General features: G+C 48.9%; 2 protein-coding genes across 7 annotated transcripts; one reads left to right on the top strand and one right to left on the bottom strand.

Annotated features, from left to right (window-relative positions):
• The first annotated feature begins 652 nt into the window (after positions 1 to 652).
• On the top strand, positions 653 to 7,637 carry LOC128731630 (uncharacterized). Its single transcript, XM_053824766.1, has 7 exons — positions 653 to 855; positions 939 to 1,095; positions 1,186 to 2,027; positions 2,082 to 5,740; positions 5,834 to 5,951; positions 6,149 to 6,294; positions 6,578 to 7,637. Exons 1-7 carry the CDS (start codon positions 653 to 655, stop codon positions 6,799 to 6,801), a joined length of 5,349 nt encoding a protein of 1,782 aa, XP_053680741.1. The 3' UTR covers positions 6,802 to 7,637.
• A 1,265-nt stretch (positions 7,638 to 8,902) lies between these two features.
• LOC128721223 (glutamate dehydrogenase, mitochondrial) lies at positions 8,903 to 20,290 on the bottom strand. Of its 6 annotated transcripts, none has more exons than XM_053814953.1 (7): positions 20,114 to 20,290; positions 19,242 to 19,712; positions 13,998 to 14,590; positions 13,767 to 13,928; positions 13,491 to 13,695; positions 12,881 to 12,928; positions 8,903 to 10,158 (listed from the first exon to the last, which is right to left on the bottom strand). In XM_053814953.1, exons 2-7 carry the CDS (start codon positions 19,678 to 19,680, stop codon positions 9,887 to 9,889), a joined length of 1,719 nt encoding a protein of 572 aa, XP_053670928.1. In that variant the 5' UTR covers positions 19,681 to 19,712; positions 20,114 to 20,290; the 3' UTR covers positions 8,903 to 9,886. The 6 variants fall into 6 exon arrangements, with proteins under 6 accessions (XP_053670928.1, XP_053670927.1, XP_053670931.1 ...); XM_053814952.1 differs by lacking the exon at positions 12,881 to 12,928 and adding an exon at positions 11,386 to 11,430; XM_053814956.1 differs by lacking the exon at positions 20,114 to 20,290 and having other exon boundaries at positions 19,242 to 19,558; positions 19,598 to 19,680.
• Between the last annotated feature and the right edge of the window lie 419 nt (positions 20,291 to 20,709).

Below are 20,709 nucleotides of genomic sequence, written 5' to 3'. Positions count from 1 at the left end.
GAAGAAAGATATGTTTTACCAGTTGAGAAGAGCCAAACGGTGATGCTGCACTGAAGTGCTGCTTTTGTATTGCTAGCTTGGGATGGCGAAAGGCCTTGACGGTTGGGAATACCGTTGTTACAATGTAATACACATGTACGCAAACTTGGTAGCAGTCGCTAAATTTAAAAAGTCATTTTTAGTGATGTCCAACAGTTTCGAAAGTTATACACTATTTCTACTAAGATAAAAAACACGTTTTATTTGTGTAGGGGTTTCGATTTGAATAGAAGCAATGTAATGGCAGATTTGTTTAAATTATCTATTGTAGCGTGTCAATTTCATCTACTAAATATTACGACGCCTTTTCTATTCGTTGTGTCTGTTTCGAAAAGATTTCCTAAAACATATTTGCCTTCATTTGTATTTGCTTTCATCTGTAGTATTAGCTACCAATCGTTAGCCGATAGCCGAATAAACCCTTCAGCAATTAGATCTCGGTTCTGAGAGCAATCTTTCAGAACCGAGATAAAACGACAAACAACGCCACCAGTCACTAGTAGTAGGTATTACAAACAACGGGATAGAAACATCATTTCAAGGAACCACGTTCCGGTGCGACTTCGTCGTCGCCGTCGACCCGTGAAACGATAGAAGTCGGCTACGCCAAGACATGATCAATCTTTCCACATCGACTGCGGCACACGCATACGCTTGTCGTACCGGCAGATCTGTAGCGGTGGTAGATGGCAATGGCACCAGTGGTCGAGGATCGCGCCGTCACCACAGTGGCACCGCCAACGGGTTGGTCATAACCGATGGGCTCGATTTGCTCGAGCCAGGATATGCCAGCTTCAATGGGTTTAGTAACAATCGGTTAGTATTGGAGATATTGAATAGTTCTGGTTGTCCTTTTTGTTTACGCACTTTGTCGTCTCCGTTGGTCTCCGGAAAAGCAGCTTTCAGTATCAAATACCCACGGTTGGTCAACACTATGGGAATGCATTTCATTTGGCTGACGACGACGAAGAGCGGGCTGAAATTATCGTCGATCACCAGTCAAACTTCGCGGCAGTTGCCGACACTCTGGAGGAGCAGATTATTGAGGAAGATGAGGTATGTAGAGTGGGAACGCCCAGATATGTTTGGGTTATAGAATCCATACGACATTACACCGGTAACTTATACTAATAATCCCAATTTTAGGAGGATGATACCGAAATGTCCACTGCTGTGGAGGTGATATCGATCGATCCGAATTGTGATTATGATACGGACGAAGAGAACGAGGAAGACGAAGAAGAGGAAGAGGAGGAGGAAGTGTTTCTAAATGATGAAGAAATTGAAGAATTGGTAGACGAAGTTAGTCAAGACCAGTTGTATGATATAGGTAGGGAAGTGTTCCTAAATGGTAGCCGGAAAGATTCGTCGCCTACGGTTGCTCTGAAGTACGACGTGACAAAATGTGAACAAGAAGTAATTAAGCAGAACGGCGGTGTCGCAAACTGCACGATTATTGCTTTATCGAACGAGCCAGGAACTGCTGATCGCAGCAATAGTGAAAATAATGGCAGCGATGCTCCATGTCAAGCAGGTAGCGCCAGCAGCATGGAAGAAGAAACTGAAGATGATGATGACCACCATTCCTATGACGACGGCCCCATAGTAGACTTCAGCCCTACCAAAAGCCTGCTTTGGGAGCCCCCAGCTCAATTGTTGCAGGGTCAATGTAGCCCGAAAAAACCATATTCACACGGGCGCCGGAAACGTCGCTCCAACACCCAGAGGCAGTCATTTTCGATGCCCCATTCCCCGATCAACGTTGGCGCCGCGATTGGAGATGTTGGTGCCCTCAACGGATCCATACCGACCAGTCTCAGCTTTGACGGATTGGATTCGCTCGTTTGCGACCTAAGCCCGCTGAAAGGGTTGTCCGTCGAAAAGGCTGCCAATGAATTGCTCGGCGACGATTTGCTGGAAGACGAGTTGGCCAATGCTGCGCATTTCGATCTGACCGCGTACATCACGGGTGATGATTCAGCAACGACGTCCGGTGCGATCGATGATCGACGTCCGTTTGTTGAGAGTAAACCATCGCCGAGTGATGGAACCAGTAATGGCAATGTCCATTGCAGTGGCCCGATCAGAAATTTGCCACAACATCAACACCCAAAATCGCGCGGCAAAGAGCTGAAAATGTTGCGTCAACTTATGTTGCCGCGGGAGCAACAGAGTCCCCGTGCGAGGGCTATTTCGCGAGAAGAAAACTCGGAGCTTGGAGCGTCGGATCAGCAGTCGATTGGTAAGCGAAGCTGCACTGCAAAATCCACCCGCCTTCTGACGGTAGACGACGACAGCAGTGAAGTGGAGGATGAAGATATAGCAGGGAAACAAATACAAACTAACGAGCGTCGTCTTGAAGCTCTCCGCAAGGGAACGAAACGACGCGTGATGGATGATACGGAGAAGGATCCAACGTGGAATCCGAATCCGACTAGCTGCAGCAAACCGAAGCTTGATCTTAAGGTGCTCAGTCAGAAGCAATCGAGCATGATCGAAACTGCGATTCATACGCTGTATGGTAGAGAAACTCCCAAAGCAACACGGGAGCACACTAGCATTGAAGAAAGCTCGAAAACAACCGTCGAGCCAGTCGTAAATGGGGTAAAGTTTGGGCAAATGATTAAGAAAGATCTTTTGGGTACAAGTTCGGCTGGTTCCGCCTTACCTAAGGTAGCGTCTAGTACCCACGAGCCACGGAAAATGTGCACGGTCGAGTCGATGGCACGCAATCATCCGGTCCCCCGAACGAATGTGCATCGTAAGAAGACGAACGTGAAACTCGATCACGACTACTGTTCTCCTAAACGGGGATCTCTCGTGCAGGTGGGACCCGCTGGTGCACCCGGTGCAGTTGGGATCCTCGCTGGACAGCAACGTAAAACCATCGAGATTCCGTTCCAGCTGCCGATGCAAGAGCAGCTTCGACATGAGCGCAAATTACAGAAGGAGAAAAATCGAGCTAAACCGATGGCGACAAGAAAGCCTCAAGAGGAGATAGGAGCAGCAGGGTCATGTGCGGTCGAAACTGATAATAGCAAAGATAAGCAACCGCAGCCCGGTAGTCCCGGTTGCAGCAGCTCCGAAGGTGTTAGTGTTACGACCGTCACGCCAAGGGTAGCAACGAATCCGCCGTCATTACGCTCCGATGCCAAGCATCCGCTCTCGTCCTCATGTGGCGGGAAACGAACTGATGTAGATAAAACATTTGTAAATAAGGTATGTAAGGCAAGTGATAGCGGTGGCGCTAATGAAATTGGTAAATGCGCAGAAGGAGCGAAGAAGGTGGGCAAGCCCACGCTCTCCAACGAACCCCCCACCGGCAGTGTGAAGCGTCAGGTATCGTTACTGAAGATAAATCAACCCTCGCATGCAGTAGTCGACCACACGAAACCGGTCGATGCCAGCCGTTCGGGTCATGTGAGCCATAATTGCCAGGTGAGAAATGGCGACGTGAAAAATAGTAGTAGCTGTGCAACGGTAGAAGAAAGCTCGCAAGAATGTGCTAAAGTGCAGGCTGTCCCGAAACACATCACTGGCTCAACGCCGCTTGGTGAAGCGGCCAACGAACAACAGCCAGTGGTGGTAGTGCGTAAGAAGTTGAATCTGCAGGAGTATAAGAAGCGTCGCGAACATCCGGAATCAGCGTTCGAAAGCAGCTCGAAAAGCTGTATTAAAAGGGTACAGCAGCAGCAGGTGCAGCAATCGGAAATCAAAGAAAGAAGTGCTGATAATTCCGTAAATGCAGCCAGCGAGAATAGCAGTAAAACAGTAGCACCCCTGTTGAATGCTCAGGCGTTAGACCAACGATCTGAGCCAAAGGCCACTCCTGTGGACGCGATAGCATCGCAGACTAAAGAACTGATCAAAGTAGAGCCGTTGGATCCAATATCCGCCGCCAAAATGAAGGCACTCCGTATGCAACAGTTGAAAAAAGAAGCGGCCATCAAGTCAAACGAAGCGAAACTAAGTCAAACGTTTCCCCTCATGCCGATTGTGCCGCTGGCCGAAATCACGTCGTTGGAGTTCGACGAGCACGGTAATCCGCTGCAACTGGACGAGGCTGGAAGAAAGGTTGGTGCTAGCACCTGTGAACGAGATTCGCTAAAGTTGCACCCAGACTACGAGGAAATCATCATCGTTTCGATCGGTTGCAACACGGCGCTAACGATAGAACCGAGCGTTCCGGAACCGACAACGCTATCAGATTCCTTGAGCCTTTCACCGACGGGTACCGGCTCCGGTGCGCCATATACGCACCAGCAACAACTACCAGGGCGGCAGCAACAGTCGGGCACCGAAAAGGAAGTGTCACTGTTGATGGATATATCCGACACCATCAAACGGTGTTGTCCATCGGTGAACACCATGCCCGGTAATTCGCTGTTTGCGAGCATTCAGGAGGTGGTCAGTAAGAAGTCAAGCATTGCCAACACCAGTGGAGGTCCTTGCGCGGACACCGGTACGTCAGGGTCCTCACAAACCACCGTTAGTGTGGGTGTGGAAGCCACCGTAGCGGAGAGCGCTGTAACGCTGAAAGCCAACGTCGTACCATCTCTCGGCGTTGCAGCTCACGGCGACGAGAGACACGATCATCAGTACATGGTGCATCAAAATTCACCGTACGTGGGAGTGTCACCTCCAAGTTCCTTTTCTCCGGGAAAACCGGAACGCGCCCACACATCGAACAGCGGCGTGCCGATTCACGGTCGCAGTAAATGCACTCGTCCCACCGGACACGGTACCAGCAAACAAGGACATGCTGCTGGTACGCACACGACGCCAAACCCCTCATCGTCGTTCGTTGGCCTCGTCACGTTGCCAATGACGTGCGAAGGCGGTGCCACGGTCACCGCGGCGGAACACGGTGAAGACAAAGTGATCATGCATTTGCGAAAAGATCGCATTCGCACGCCATGCACCTCGGTAGCGATGCAAACAGAACCGTCTGCTCGGTTTCCACCGTTGTGCAAACTTGCACCGCTGAAACCTGCAACGGTCCCGCTGCAACAAGGTGGAAACGAAGACAAAGGTACCGCGATGGTCGATGACCGTCAGCAGCGCGGTCGCAAGCGAGAATCGAGGCACAGCGAGCGGCGACACTACAGACGCTACCGTCGCGGTGGTAGTGCATCGCAGTCCGAACCCGATTCGGATGCAGCCGTGCGTTTGAGCAGTCGATCGAAGTCACGCCAACTTCGCTACACGGCGTGGGATCGTCACAGTCGCAGCCGCAGCCGTAGTCGCAGTCGGCGTCGTTCCTCACGCCGGCGATCGTCGTGTTCGTCCCGTTCACGCTCGCGGTCACGCAGCGGATACTCGCGAGTGCATCGCGGCGATCACCACTACCATCACCAGCAGCAGCTGCAGCAGCAAACGGCCACCGGTTGCAGTGGTGCGAGTTCGCGTTACTCGCGCAGCCGGCGAAAATCGCGCACGTGCTCGAGATCATCGTCGTCTTCGTCATCGTCCCGCAGCCGTGGTCGCCGTTCGCTTTCTTCAACCTCATCGTCTAGCTCGATGTCCTCTTCCACGTCGTCGGATGGCGAATATTCGCACCGGAGGAGAAGTCGAAGCGGTCGCGTGATCTCACGCAGTCGGTCGCCACGATCGCGCTCCCGTTCGGGTTTGCGATCGGGTACGCCGGATCAGCGGTATCATTCGCGCGAGCGTCCAAACCATCGTCGGACGATCTCACCGGGTAAGTTTGGATGATGATTAGCGAGAAAACAACCCGGCCCTTCATGCATTCATGTCGAACTCGTTCTTTTTTCCCGTTGGGCATGCCGCACAGAACGCAAAATTGTGTACGTCGGTCGTCTGGAGCACACCACGCGCAAAGAAGACTTGGAGGAGAAGTTCCAACCGTACGGGAAAATTGTCAAAATTACTCTGCACCTCAAGGCCAACGGGTAAGCCGATGGGGGAATCTATTTTCTGCTCACACCTGGAAGTGGCACGCAGTCGTGACAGTGGGGTGGGGGAGAAACCTGCTAAGGTTCCTGTATTTTCCCCGACACGCACCGGTGTTGAGTTTATTTTAAGTTCTCCCAACTAAAGCGCAGCTATACGCTGCTCGGTTGCATTCTCCTTTCTGTACCTTTCACAGCTCGCGGTATGGGTTCGTGACGTTTGAGAAGCCGCAAGCCGCGTACGACGCCATCGATGCGCGTGGAACCGATCCGAATCTGCGAAGTTACGACATTAGCTTCGGTGGACGGCGAGCCTTCTGCCGCACGCAATATGCAGATTTGGGTGAGTGCCAGATAGAAGTTGGCATGTTTTATAGCTCATAATTATTGGCTCTTACTCAATGGGTAGAGAAGTAAATCTGCATGAAAAGCCTGCGTACTTCGGTTGTTAAGTTAAATATGTTTGTTTACTTTATCTCACAAGGACCTATGGGTTGGAGAATGTTGAAGAAACCTTTCCTGTTTATTGAACGATTTCGAACAATTGGGATAAGACCGAAGCGAGCCTGAACTCACGAAGACTTTTCCTTTTTTTTTCATTCTGTTCATTTCCCCCGGGACTGCAGACGGCGAGTTAACCACCGATCACGACCATCAGATGCCGTACGTGAGCATGGACATGGATGGATCGCTCCTATTGCCGGCGAGAGCACCGATGCCCTACAGTGTGCCCTCGATGTGCCACAAAGATCAAATGCTCGGCGCAACAAGCGGTCCCGGCAGCAGCTTCGAGGATTTGCTGAAGCAGTTCAAGAAAGGAATTTGCGCCCTAAAGTCTCGGAAAACATGACCACATGGCGATGCCGGCGATCGGTGGCAGGAGTCGGTCGAGGCGAAGCAACGAGCTGACGATACACCGTTTGAACAGCAGCCGGGAGAGAATCGTACTGCCACCGCCATCCAAAAGACATATACAGCATCCTGGGACGGGTTTCGGCGAACAGCACCTGGAACGTTGCGGACGCTTATTTTCCTCTCTACCTCATGTTTCACAATAATAATAAGTATTTCGTTTCGTGTGGTCACATGCGCTCTTCCGCTGAATGGCTTGCATTGGGACACAAATATGAAGTTTCCGATGATTTCCACCATCTGTGGTCGCCGAGTCGATTGGCGGCAGAGGAGAATCCAGATTCAACTAAAAATATAAAGGCGTGATTTTGAAAGACATACGTTAGTGCGGAAACAAGTGGAAAATATCTGTGATGGTTTCATTGAAATCCAGAAGGTTTATAGGGAAGAGCCGGCCACTGCTTCGAAATTCAGAGCAAGCTCAGAACTAGGTTTACTCAAATTACAGAACACCTGCTCTACAGAGGATAGTCTCTCTTACGTCAAGTAGATTTCCGAGTTGTTATTGCGTTAGTGTACTCGAACGACAAACATCGTAATGTTGGTTCGAAAAAGCGAACTTCTTCAAAAAGGCTGCACAATCTTTCAGTTGTACGTTAGTTGGGTAGGATGCGAAACTAAACCAATGCATGCAGTGCTGACTGTTTGTTTTTCTCTCGACACACACGATAGCGGTTGTCGGGCAGACGCGTTTTCACTCAAACAGTTTCTCCTAGCTTCCGTTGTAATACGTTTCCAAAATAAATTATCACGCATCAAACGAATCATGTAACGTGTAGCAATGCGTTCCACTTGTTTTTTTTTTCATACCTATGCTAGAAACTCAATTGTCGCAAGAGTAGAAGCGGTTTCGCTAAAAAAAGTTACTTCATTTTTAGCATGTTGCGGTTAGTCAGCACGATTGTTCAGGTTTTGTTTGTTTGTTAACTGCAGCTATTGTTTCCACTCCCGACGCTTGATTTGATTGTTCCATACTGTATATTTTTTAGAATTAATTTTGGAACACGCAAACTGTAACTCATGAAAAAATAAAGTTATGATTTCGATTAGGCCAACAAGCAACTGTTATCCTGTTATGATACATTATTTCGAAAGAAAAATCGATGATGAGAAAGCTCTTGAGCCATCTGTGTGCCACCATTTCAAACCATTCTACCATTTCAAATAGAAAGAAACTGCCTATACCTATTGTTGTCTGCCACTCGTATTGTGCTGGATCCTACGCAATCGGCCATCCTTTGTCTTACACAGCTCGTCAGGTAATAGTACTCTGGACACGTTCTTGCCCACTTCAAAATTTCTAACATCCCATTTCTAGTGCTAGCTGGAGCTTATGCCCATCGAATCTTTCTGAATCGTTGGAGCATGTTTCAAAATGTCCTACGTTCGTTCGTCTTACACAATGCCCTTGCAAATATGCTGTTTCCAAAGTACGTTTTACACTATGCAACAAATGATATTTTTGTAATACAAAAAGCTATAGCCCAGTTAAAAAAAAATCCTCGTTTTACGAAACTTCTACGCTAAAGTAACAAGAAAATATACCGGTGGAGTGCGCTTCTTTTGATCCGCTCCGTGTAGACGACGGTGATCTCCACGAAATCTTAAAATCGCTTCGACAAAATTCCCTCTCAGATGACGAGTTTTTCGCACAAAAGTAACAGGCGAACATACCAGCTAGGAGGTACACCTATCGTTTCTCGAGAGAATTAACTCTTTGCGCTCGGGGCTACTTTCGACGATTTTGACCAAATTAGGCTACCATATTAAAGGTACTTTAAAATCATTTTCAAATAAACAGGATTGAACAAATAATAAAGTTTTGCCAGTTTAGGTGTGGAAAAGATCAACGTTTGATTTAATTAGATTTGGTGTGATATTTTGTGAAACAACCAAGATGGTGTATTTCAACACGTTTTTCGTCGCCGCTTAAGGGTTAATCCGTTCCATAATATCGCTTCATTCGGGGCTGCAGTAGTTCAGGCAGGGCCAAAATGAAAAAAACATCCACCAGAAACAAAACACAAGTCGCGGTTAATATGTTACGTTCGCTTTATTTAATAGCTTTTTTTCACTTTTGCGCTGCGCCAGCTTTTTTTTTCGTGTGTGTGTTTTTTGAAACGCTTGTTCGGGTTTTGCTACGCTTAGTCTGAGAGGTGGTGCTTACCGTGGGCAGTTTTGTGTTTCGATTTCGCTGCTTGATTTCTTTTCGCTCCCGATTCTATATTCCCCGATGAACTCGGTTGTGTACGGTTCGCTTCCGGGGGGCTCCATGTTGTCGCAAAACGACAACGCGTTTAAGTATGCCAGTTTTGGGTTTAAATGTATCACGATAAACGTAAGTACGCGGGTGAGAATGAAACACAAAAATGCGCGAAAAGACCGCAACGACATCAGCAAAAGAAAAAGTAATGAAATACTCGTAATGTGTACCCATCTATATAAGCAATCACGGTTTGGGCAGCTTCTTCTTCTTCCTCTCAATCGTCGCTTCTGCTAGCAGGGATGTGCCGGAAATAAAACTTTACATGCTAGTGGAATGTAGGTAGGTTCGAGGACGATGCCATCGTCACTAACGTAGCCGTAATCTTGCCACACATCCTTGTTCCCCGTTCTCCGCCGGCACACGCACACACAGCAGCGTTGAGGTAGCAGGAAACGAAGTCCTTCGAAATCGTGAAAGTAGTACTCTGCATCGGCGAATAAAGTAGTTCTCTGCGTGGAAGGAAGGTACGGTTTGTTTCGATCGTGTCCAAAGTGCAGATGTGGTCTGGTTCATCATCGTTACAAAAAACCCTCGAACCAGGCTGCGGAATGCAATGTTCTTATGGCGGTTGCGCCTCTATCTCGCCCACTCCCCGATTCCCGTTGCAGGCTGTCTGTGGCTGGTAATAGAATAGTGTTGTTTGGTTCGCATCGAACGTTCGGTTTTGCTTGGTTCAGAACATCCACAACCGGGGCCCGGGCGATGGCGTACAGCTACGAGGAGGCGCACCCGCGTGTGAGGTGGCAGGAATGTGAGCTTAGAAGGCGAGACCGGCGTCGCGGTACGTCTGGAAGATCTTCTCGATCGAGTTGACGTAGGCAGCGGAGCGCAGATCCAGACCCAGGTTGTACTTCATTGCTGTCTTCATGATGGCACGGGCCGAGCGCTCCATCGTGTAGTCCAGACCGGAGTGTACGATGTCCTTCTCGGAGGCACCCGAGATGCGCTTCTGGAATGCTTCCGATGGTGTCACCGGGATCTTGCCGCCAACGTTACCGAAGCGACGCTCCAGCGAGGCTTGCACGGATTCTGTAATGCAGCAAAGGAACATGCAGAGAGAGAGAGAAAATGGGGCAAAGCAAGCAAGAAGTTAGTGTAACGCAGGACGGGATCACCAAACTGCACTGTGGCGTTTGGCGCCAATTATAATGTACATATGTATAGAGAGAAATAGGTTGGGTTTTGGACAGGATTCCTTGGTTACAGGATTGGTAGATGATTCTCTCGTCAGCTCAATGATTATGATGGATAATGGCACGTTTAGAGAGATAGTCCCAAGTGATGATGATGCGAAGGGACCCGTATTCGGATTGCGGCAGACCCCACCGTGTATAGATACTTTTTTTACACCAGAGAAAGTTAGTAGCGAACCAGAGAGAGTAAGGATTTGGTCCCCAATTGGCTTAATTGTTAGTACTGTGTTTAACCCAAAATTTTGCCCGAACTTGGAGCGGAATAATCGGACACGGACAATGACACGAACGTGCGGTTAAAGATCTTAGAAGAAGGATATAATCGAATCATTTAAACGAGGTTAAAAAATGGATTTTCGTCGAAAGAGTGTAGAACCATTGAAATATCAACCTGTTTCCTTCGTAAAGATCTCTGTTCTTTGATAAGACATTTGATATTCAACAGTGCTAAGCCTTGACTAAAAAGGTCACGAGTAAGAGTGAAACAATTTTGAAAGTGCAATGAAGCAGCTAAAAACACAATGCATCCTCAAGAAGGAGAAAAATGGACAACTTTTGTCACAGCAGCGTACGGCGCATCATCTCAACAACACGCATCAGCTCTTTGTATTCACAAGAAGGGATAGATAGCAATTGTACGAAAACAAAAGTTAAAAGTTAAATAAAACATTTGAATACAAATATTTTAGCCAGGGACACGAAAACAACAAAACATGCTCACAAGTCTACCCGATCTGAACGAGAAAACAATCCCCCATAAAGAGCAAAGCTGGTAAGTGATCGAGATTTAGTGTCTGGGCAAATGTGTTGCAGGTCCAAGTAGAGTGTGCGCCGTTTTTCCGAAGGAAAATTGTGTGTAAACCGTGTGTACACTATACAATGATGACGGGTAGTTTGAAACACACGAAATTAGCACAAAAACAGGAGCACCCGAATAGAAAAAGAGGCAGGAAGACGAAAGTAAAAAAAAAAACACGATAAGAGAAACGAAACTTGCGGTGACGGGAAACAGTGGGTTTGCAAAACAGTTGCTGTAGAAGCTGGGAAAATGTGGATACTTTACTGTCTTCGGTGCTCAAACTCTTTTCGAGCGATTCCTGGACGGATGCTGGTGGCGCGCGGGTTAAACGCGGTAAAATTTCGAGCGAAAAAAGAGAAGAGAGAAAAAGAGAAAGAGAAAAGAATAGAAGATAAGCCATGTTTTTGAAAAAACAAAACAAAAAACAACAAATGCTAGGCAAGCACGTGTTCGCGCGCGTGTAGAACGCGCAACGTCCGAATTAAAGTTCCCATTTCCCGCGCAAGCGGAACCCACCCGCCGCTTGAAGACGAATAAAGCACAACAAGCGTATCGTTGCTGTTGAATGAGGCCATTCCTTCGTTCCAAGTTACATTTATCTCGGCAGACGTGTATTTCCTCGCAAAGAAAACAGCAATATTAAATTATGTATGAAGTAGTACAACACTGAAATGCGCCTTGTCTTATGAACGAGAAAAAGAAAATGACCGCTTCAGCGGGACGGTTTGGTAACCTAGCACTAGAGAGCGAAGGATTGCTGGCCATGTCCATGGCCAGAAGTATCGAAACGGACACGCACGAAAGCGCACACACAACCACACGGTGGAGTCCGCAAGCTGACAGAGCAGCGTGACGGTTTAGAAGGCGAGACCCGCGTCACGGTACGTCTGGAAGATCTTCTCGATCGAGTTGATGTAGGCAGCGGAGCGGAGATCCATCCCAAGATTGTAGCGCATGGCAGTGGTCATGATGGCGCGGGCCGACCGTTCCATCGTGTAGTCCAGGCCGGAGTGCACGATGTCCTTTTCCGAGGCACCGGAGATGCGTTTTTGGAAGGCAGCAGATGCCTCGATCGGGATTTTTCCGCCGACCGTTCCAAAGCGCTGTTCAAGTGACCGTTGAACGGACTCTGTATCGTTGGGGAAGGTCCGAAGAAGGAAGGAAAGAAAAAAAGACTCTCAATCCGGTGGGTCCGGGTGGGTGAACGTCTAAATAAAACACCACACACGTTGTACGAAAACGCAAGCAACATCACTTAAACATCGTTTGCAAAACGAGCAACTAGTGATTAGTGTCATGTCTGCAAACAGCAACGAAACCATGCATCACACGCGATTAGTTGAAACACCATCCAAACATTGGAGAAAAGGCAGAAATGGGAGCGTTTGTTGATCATCAAATGTTAGTTCGAATTGAAGAGGAGCGCTAGGATAAATTACTGCAAGAACACACGAGAGTGAACGTAGTCAATGCGGAGAGGGATGATGGTTCAAACGCAAACTGGGGCACAACTGGGGCAGAAGATGATTGCGTATGATAGAAAACCAATTTCGATAGAAGTCTGGCAAATTTTCGAAAATTTTGAGGGGCGAACCAATGTACACGTAGAAAAAAAAATAACGTCAGGACGACACATTCCAAATTTTGTACGAGCCAATTTGGTAAGGAGTGGATAAAAATGATGCTCCAATACTAGAAACACAGGTAAACGGGACATGGTTGCACAAAGAGAGACCACCGTTGCACTGGGATACTTTACTCTCTTCGTCGCTAAAGACGAATCGTTCCAACGATTGTTGAATGGAGGCTGCACCGAATAGGACCGTGAAAAATTAACGTATAGAAAAGAAATGAAAAGAAAGGAAACGAAACGTGTAAAAATAAAAGAAAGAGCTGAGGGAAGAAAAATAGAATGTACAGCAAAAGACACGGATCGCATGCATCGAGCGTGCACCGATGGGTATTTGGCAAAATTTCGCTCCGTGTCGCTATAAATCTCTACTGAGTCCAATTCCTTGGCTGTGCGTGTATGATGGTTGACAATAAAGCGAGGGTTGCTACTGAGAAAGGCCTCTACTGAGTTATTGTTCTAAGCCAATCCAGGTTAGATGTTTTCCTTTTTTTCGTGGCAATGCATCAATAACCGTTTAAAGGTGTCCATTACGGTATCATGGACCAGCGAAACGCAACCCAAAAGCGCCATGCGGACCTGCGTAATCAGGTTATAGCGTGGCTATTGAGAGTGGCCAAGCCTGAGTGGCAGTTACTGAGACGTTGAAGCCCGCGCAGAAGTATTAAAAAGCGCCACACGCTTTTGAGCGTGTGGAAGAAGCTAGGCAAGGCCGTAAATCTGCGGTAGATAAACTCACCGAGCAGATGGTAGTTCGATTCGCGCTCGTACTTGAACGTAAGACGACCGTACGAGACGTGGTTCAGGTTCTTGAGCCACTCGAAGAACGAAACCGTCACACCACCAGCGTTGATGTACAGATCCGGGATGACGAGAATGTTGCGATCGATCAGGATCTTGTCAGCGGCCGGCGTGGTCGGACCGTTAGCAGCCTCGGCAATAATCTGCAAGGAAAGCAAACAGTTCAGAACCGGTGGATATGCAGGCGTACAACCGTGTCTTAGGTGACGCGTACCTTGGCGTTGATCTTGCCGGCATTATCAGCGGTGATAACCTTCTCGACAGCGGCCGGAATGAAGATATCGCACTGCTCGTACATTAGGTTCTCGCCCTCGTACGGCTGGGCATCCGGGAAGCCCACGATCGTGCCCTTTTCATTCTTGTAGTCCTCCAGCGCCTGAAACGATCGCATCGTAAACATGAGAGAGAGTCCTGGTTCTGCAGTTCCGGCAAATGTACCCTATACCTTGGGATCAATGCCCTTCGGGTTGAAGATTGAACCATCGTGCTCGATCACACCGATGCAGGTGGCCCCGGCACGGGTAAGATAACGGCACGAGTGCAGACCAACGTTACCGAAGCCCTGCACGATGAAGGTCTTGCCACCCCAGCCGGGGGTTGTGCCGATTTGCGCCATATAGTTCGCCTCCTTGATGAAGTTATCCAATCCGTGGAAAACACCGCGTCCGGTGGCGGAAACACGACCATGGATACCACCCTGATTGATTGGCTTGCCGGTGACACACGCGTGGGCGTTAATGTCAAGATGGCCGATCGTTTTGGCGTAGGTGTCGGCGATCCAGGACATCTCGCGCTCGCCCGTACCCATATCCGGTGCCGGCACGTCAATGCCCGGCCCGATGAAGCCCTTCTTGGACAGTTCCAGTGCGAAACGGCGGGTGATCTTTTCCAGCTCATGCTCGGAGTACTTCCGGGGGTCAATCTTGACACCGGCCTTAGCGCCACCGAACGGTACGTCCACACACGCACACTTGAAGGTCATCAGGGCGGACAAGGCTTTCACCTCATCGCGCGACACGTCCAGCGAGAAACGGATACCTGCGTGATTGGGAAGAGTTGGAAAAATGATAAGATGACTATTGATCACGAGAGGGAGCGATCAGATTAGGAGACAGACACAAGGGACATAACAAAACTAAACAAAGGACACCTCTTAAATGAATGTCAAGTCGCCGTCAGTTTGAAGGTTGCTGACTATTAAATAAAGCGCAGATAAGATACTCGGGTGATGAGAGCCACATGATCAAGAGGGCTTATCAATTAGGTAGAGAGACAGTGTTTCTTGAATTTCGTGTGTGATGATTTTATTCGACACCAGATGCATGCTGGCGCGTACAAGGACGTTCTTTTGCGATGCATGCTGTCGCGCTTTCTATGGAGAGGAATTCGCAAGACTAAAAGCGAATCTTGTCTAATGTAACACCCGTATCACAAACAACCATTAACCTTTAGTTTAGGGCACGGACAAGGCAACTTAGCAACAATCGGACAGCGGAACCGGAATGCGTCTGAAGCCACAGGAGCCGGTTTGAACGAGCGGATTCGGTTCAGAGAACGGCCTCGCTGCGTCAACCAGGAAGACAAACGATTCTCAGTTATCGGCATCGACCGCCTGCGAGATTAGTCATTGGCGGGGAAATCATGCGATCGTTCGTAGGTGTGTTGGTGCGATTTGCTCGTGTTGGTTTGTTTTGATCCACTATATGCTTGGCACCCATGCGTATGCTCCGGGAGAAAAACACGGAGGGAAACGGCCTCGACTGTGGGGCTGGGTGAGTTCTAAATTTAGAAGTTCTATCACGCGATTATCTAATGCAAAACAACATCATTCAGTCGCAATTCTGCCGCGAAGAGACATTAAATGAAATGAAAACAAAAAACAAAAAATAGCGCAAGGTACAACCACCGCACGGGGTTTTTCCGAAAATCTCGAGTAGACCTTCAACCGCCATTACGTAATGTCATAGCAAAGGGCGCAGAAAAGCGGAAGCAGACCGAAGTTTTCGATTCAGGGCGCTGCACCGTCGTTTACATCTGCTGCCGGAATGTGTGGAAGCATTTGCGTTACCATTCGAAGTATTTACCGAAACCTCGTCGAATGCGCTGAATGCTCTAACTGGTGCGAATTAGCGTGATTTTTCTTGCAAACATGTGCAACAATGTATCGTCAGATTGGCTCTAATTTGGATTGCGGTAAGCTTGATCGACCTACACGCCACAGGGTGGCACAAGGCGAGGATCCCCGCGACATTTGTTGCCAAGGAGCCCATCCTGACGTTTTGATACCGGTTTGTTTACTTTGCTTTGGATGTGATGATTCTTACCCCTTTTGCATGCAACCGTCATCGGGCACGATAATCGACCGCAGTAGGCGATCATTTATTTATTCGCTCATTTGCATCTTCAACCCAACCGCACACGTATTGGTCGTATTTATTGATATCCCCTCTAATAAGGCGGATTTTCTAATGGGAATGCTAATTTAATCGAAAAAAAAAATGTGAAAATACCTCGTTGTGAACAACACGAGTGATAGGCCGGCCTGCGAGCGAGCAGGTTTTCTTGCTAGGCACTTTCCATTATTTGTTTGCTCTTCTAATGTGGGAGCAGAACAAGAAATACACCACAAACACCGCGCTTCAGTTCTAGTTTCGCGAAATAGTTCCACGTCTGGCTATTTATAATTGCTCACTCCTTTCTAATCGTCGCGCCGCCAGCAGGTGCGTAAAATATCACCCAGCTTCAGGAGACGACGCGGTTTAAACGTTACAGCGAAAAACCAGCACAACAAACCATGATCAGAATGATCGTTTTTCTTCGAAACCAGTGAAGCTTTCCTTCGAAGAATGGGTGCGTTTTGGGTTTCTAATTAGCCACGCGTCACTCGATTAGCAAACATTTATTGGAAAACTCCCATTCCCGAGTGGCGATAATCGAATTTAGCCCGGTAACAGATCCAATTCGGTGCTGCAAAACGATAGAACCTTCACACCGCGTGCGAGCTACCTTTACGTAACCGCGCGGCTGGTCGTGTATTTTATTAGCAAACGTCTAGGCCTCGTGACACACGGTGAGGGAGCCACCACCCTCGTACGGGACAAATAAACAGAAGCAATACACACCGACACATGCGTCTTTGCCATGGGCTTAAACTGGGAACCGCGAGAAAAGCTATGCACCCGCAGTTAGGTCGTGAAAAGGGACACAACAATGATTACAATAACACCCGGGGGTCGGGTACGCGATGTGATTGTGGTTGCAATATTTTTAGCCTGGTGACTACTATTGATTTTTCATGCCCAATCGTCGTCCGTGACGCAAGTCGCCCACCGTGAGCCACCAAGACACACCTCCCCAAGGATTAGATCGGTTTGAGAAGCTTTTTCATCACGCAGTATATGCTGAAAAAAGCGCACCAAAACACCTCCCGAGGGATCTCCGAGGGGTGCAAAAAAGATGCCATCAAAGCCGCGTATCTAAGACACAAAGGATTTAGCATATTTCCGGTAACCGGGGACTTCATCCGTCACTCGCTGGGCATGTTTCCTTTAACACACGACCCTGCAGGTTCCAGTATTTGCCCCCCCGGTTGGCTACCGTTATCAGTAAAGCGATTCGCGCAAAATCGGTTACGCTTTTAGCATCGCGCAATCGTCTCCACTGTCAATCCAGGTTCTACGCCGGTTCTTATCAGCCGGACGACACGCTCTCACACCCCGATGACCTTGCTTTGGAGAGTTTTCCTCTGGCTTGTGTGCCTGGCAATGATGCGTACGGTAACGATTAGCCGTAGATGATAATCGCCTCGAACGGACCTACCACTCGTTCGATCGTCTTCGAGCATCTCGAGCAGCAGTAGCTTATAAAGCGCTCTATGCGAGGCAACTGCTATGACAACAGGGCCCTCCCTCCTCACTCCAAAGGGCTCCCGATCATCTTCAGGGTCCTCAGGCCCCCCTAGGTTAAGTGAAAGTGTGTAATGGAATTCCACTCGTGCATGGTTGCAGCTCAAGTGCGCCTCCATCAACACGTTACGGGGTTGTTGAGCTAAAGGACGGAACGCAATCGGGTCATGTGTGGTGCTGCAATAGGCCCCTCCTCGTGGTTCATGTTCCCTTGTGCGCGATAGACCAGACCACGTGCTCGCTTGACAACATCCAACACAGCAATGTGTTCTCCTTCCTTCCATTTGTTAGCTGACCCTTTTTTTTCGTTATAACAAAGGCAGACAAGAGGGATCGTTGGGCCCTTCTTTTCTTCATATCTTTTGGCGTATTCAGAAGCACTGCTGCCTTGACGCCGCAATGCGAACGATCCCAGATACGACCGGCATTCACGCATTTTGGACGCACATATGCGAAACGAATCATCGAGCGTTTTTATCTTCATTTCATACCCAGCATGCCTTTTTTTTATCTCGCGATACGGTGGTATGTTGTATTTTGTTTCCAAGAAAGATTGTTGCTGGGAGCAGCTGTACATATGACGGGTGCATTCTGTGTTGCAACACCCAATTAGGAGCGATCTTGGCCCTTGATTGAAACCAAACCAATGATTGCAATGACCGAGACACCTCCCTTGAGTTCTCTCCTTTCGATCAGTGGCACACTAGTGTGTTGCAAACAACACAAACGACAGTGTTAGCTGTTGTTGAGAAACCCCATCGCTCTAATCTAATCTTTATCACGCGACTGGTCACCGGTATCGGTTCAATTGATATCGTAAAATGCTTGGCGGTAAAAAAAAATACGATCCCAAGCAATGAGGGTGTGCCCATCGGACGGAATTACATCCACGGCGATCCACGGGCTCTTGAAGGTGTCCTGAACCTTTTAGGTTGCTGTTGAAAGGATCACACCACCGTTGGCTGGCGGTTCCGAATGGATGTTGTAACGCCATCGATCCATCCGATGGTCATTATTCGCGTGTACGCTCATGATAACGAACGCAAGGCGTTATGATACGAAGGGCCCTCTCCCTCTATTATTCGTGGCCACTTATCTCTTGACCGTGCCTTGACAACAATGTGCCACAGAACGCATAAGATGGCATGCCTTTTGCTGCTTAATTCGTGTAACATTATCAGCGCAGTAAAGCCCACTCTCGGGTGCGCTTCTTCACGTGATTTTCGAACGTCCTGCCGTCGTCGAGTGTCCATAAATGACAATCCACCACCCATCACGCAATGACTCCACTGGGTATGGGACGAATTTATCGCTATCCCCCGAGGAAAGGGACGTTGGATGACGTTCTCGTTCGGTTTCAATTTCAACCGATAAATGTGCGTTCTTCCAACGATGCGTCAGAGTTGGGTTGGGTATTTTTTTTTCAATCCTTCCCACTTTCTCGTAGGCGTACTCATTAATCATACCACATCCGTACGCGCCCCCATTGCCAGGCGGCCATATGAACCGAAGAAAGAAAAGTAGAAAGGAGCACGACCACGGGGAAAGAAAAAACACGGTTCCTCATGCAATGGAAAGGTGTGTTAGGTTTTTCCCTCTCTCTGGGTGGTGTAACGATTTTCGGTGAAATTCCCCACCAAGGAACGGCGCACCGCCCTGTTACATAATCCTTGGTCGAAAACATGCACACACACACACACACACACACACACGCACACGCACGCTCACGAGACGTGCGTTTTTCACCACCACCCCCGCCATCACCACGAGCACCACCTACTTACCGCCCTTGGTCGGGGTACGATGGGTGCAGTGTTGGGCCCGGTAGCCGGTAATCATCTCGTAGTCGCCGGAATCGCGCCGCAACGGGAACGCAATCTCGATGATGTGATCGCACGGCTGCATCAGCATCAGGATGCCCTTCACCTTCTTCTTCTTTTCTTCCATCGAGGTGCGCCCCTTCATGTCCTCGACGAGCTTGTCCTCGCAGATCTGGCAGGCCCGGTGGAAGAAGTACTCGACCATGTCGAAGAAGCGCGGATTGGCCGCGGTCGACACGTCCTTCAGGCGCTCCGGGATCTGGTGCTCGGCATAGGTGCGTCTCGGTTGCTGCTGGTTAAGCAGAGCTGCCTGGGGTTGCTGGGAGGCGGCAACAGCCTTCACCAGCGTGGCCACCTCCTGCTTGATGGTGGCATTCTTGGCGATCGTCTTCAGGTGGTACATGATGGTGGTTGCTGCCGATCAGATGATGCGTGCTGCAGTTTCCGGAGCGTGTGTGTGGGATAAAAATAAAGAAAAGCGAGATCTAAATTAGTGGCTCCTTTTTTTTGTCCCACTCCGAGGGGAGTGTAAGAACGGTGCAAGGTTTGCGAAAATTTTGGGGCAATTCTCAGGCCCCATTTACTGCAGACGGAGGGCACGCAAGCACGATTGAGCGCACACCAAAAAGGAAGACACCATAATTGTTTGGTAACCCGCTTTGAACCGAATCATTGCAGAAAGGTGAATTGCGTGTGCTTCGTCGTTACGAGGGGTTTTTCCTTTGAAATTGAACACCTTTTTGTCGGACTCAATTCTTTACAAAAAAAACGGAACGATGAGAAACAGAAAGGGAAGGAAGGCAAAGGCAAAGTGGTAAAAAAAGGCCCATACGCACCCGAAATGTGGAAGGAAAAATCAGAACAAAACCGTTTCCAAACGGACACGCACAAACACACACACACACGCGCGCGCACACACAGTACTGCTGCTACCGCGGACACGAGAGGAGGAAAAGTTTATCGGGAGCCACACGGCTTTATACTGGGGGCCGCGTTCCTGCTTCACGACGGGTTGCCTTACGAATACGGTGGCGATGACGACCGCACGGTTCGAAATCCGGGAACACGGTCATCCGAGCCAGCTCGCTCGCCTGTCACGCTCGCAACGCGCCGTTTCTGCGCACGCTCTCACGCGCACTACCAAACCATCTCACCAACTGGCTCACTGTCAGCAGCGGCCGCCGCGCGCGTGAGCGTTTCCACGTTGGGGTGCTACGCTCTGCTCGATGGACACGCAACACCACAAGCCTTCTCCTCAGAACGCACACCTCACAAACGTACTCACCTTCAATCCGTACGCAGAGAAGATGAGTAAATGTCGCGCTTTTGGCGTCACTCTTCCGGTGCTGAAGTTTGCTCGCAGCGCAGCACCCGAAAAACAGGACGGCGGATAATGAGCGTGCCGCAGTGCTTTCAGCGAATTTTATGCCTC

The sequence above is a fragment of the Anopheles nili genome, chromosome 2, assembly GCF_943737925.1.
Source record: "Anopheles nili chromosome 2, idAnoNiliSN_F5_01, whole genome shotgun sequence".
NCBI classification, from domain to species: domain Eukaryota; kingdom Metazoa; phylum Arthropoda; class Insecta; order Diptera; family Culicidae; genus Anopheles; species Anopheles nili.
The sequence above is the reverse complement of the archived record's forward strand: the minus strand, read 5'-3'. Positions and strand labels throughout refer to the sequence as shown.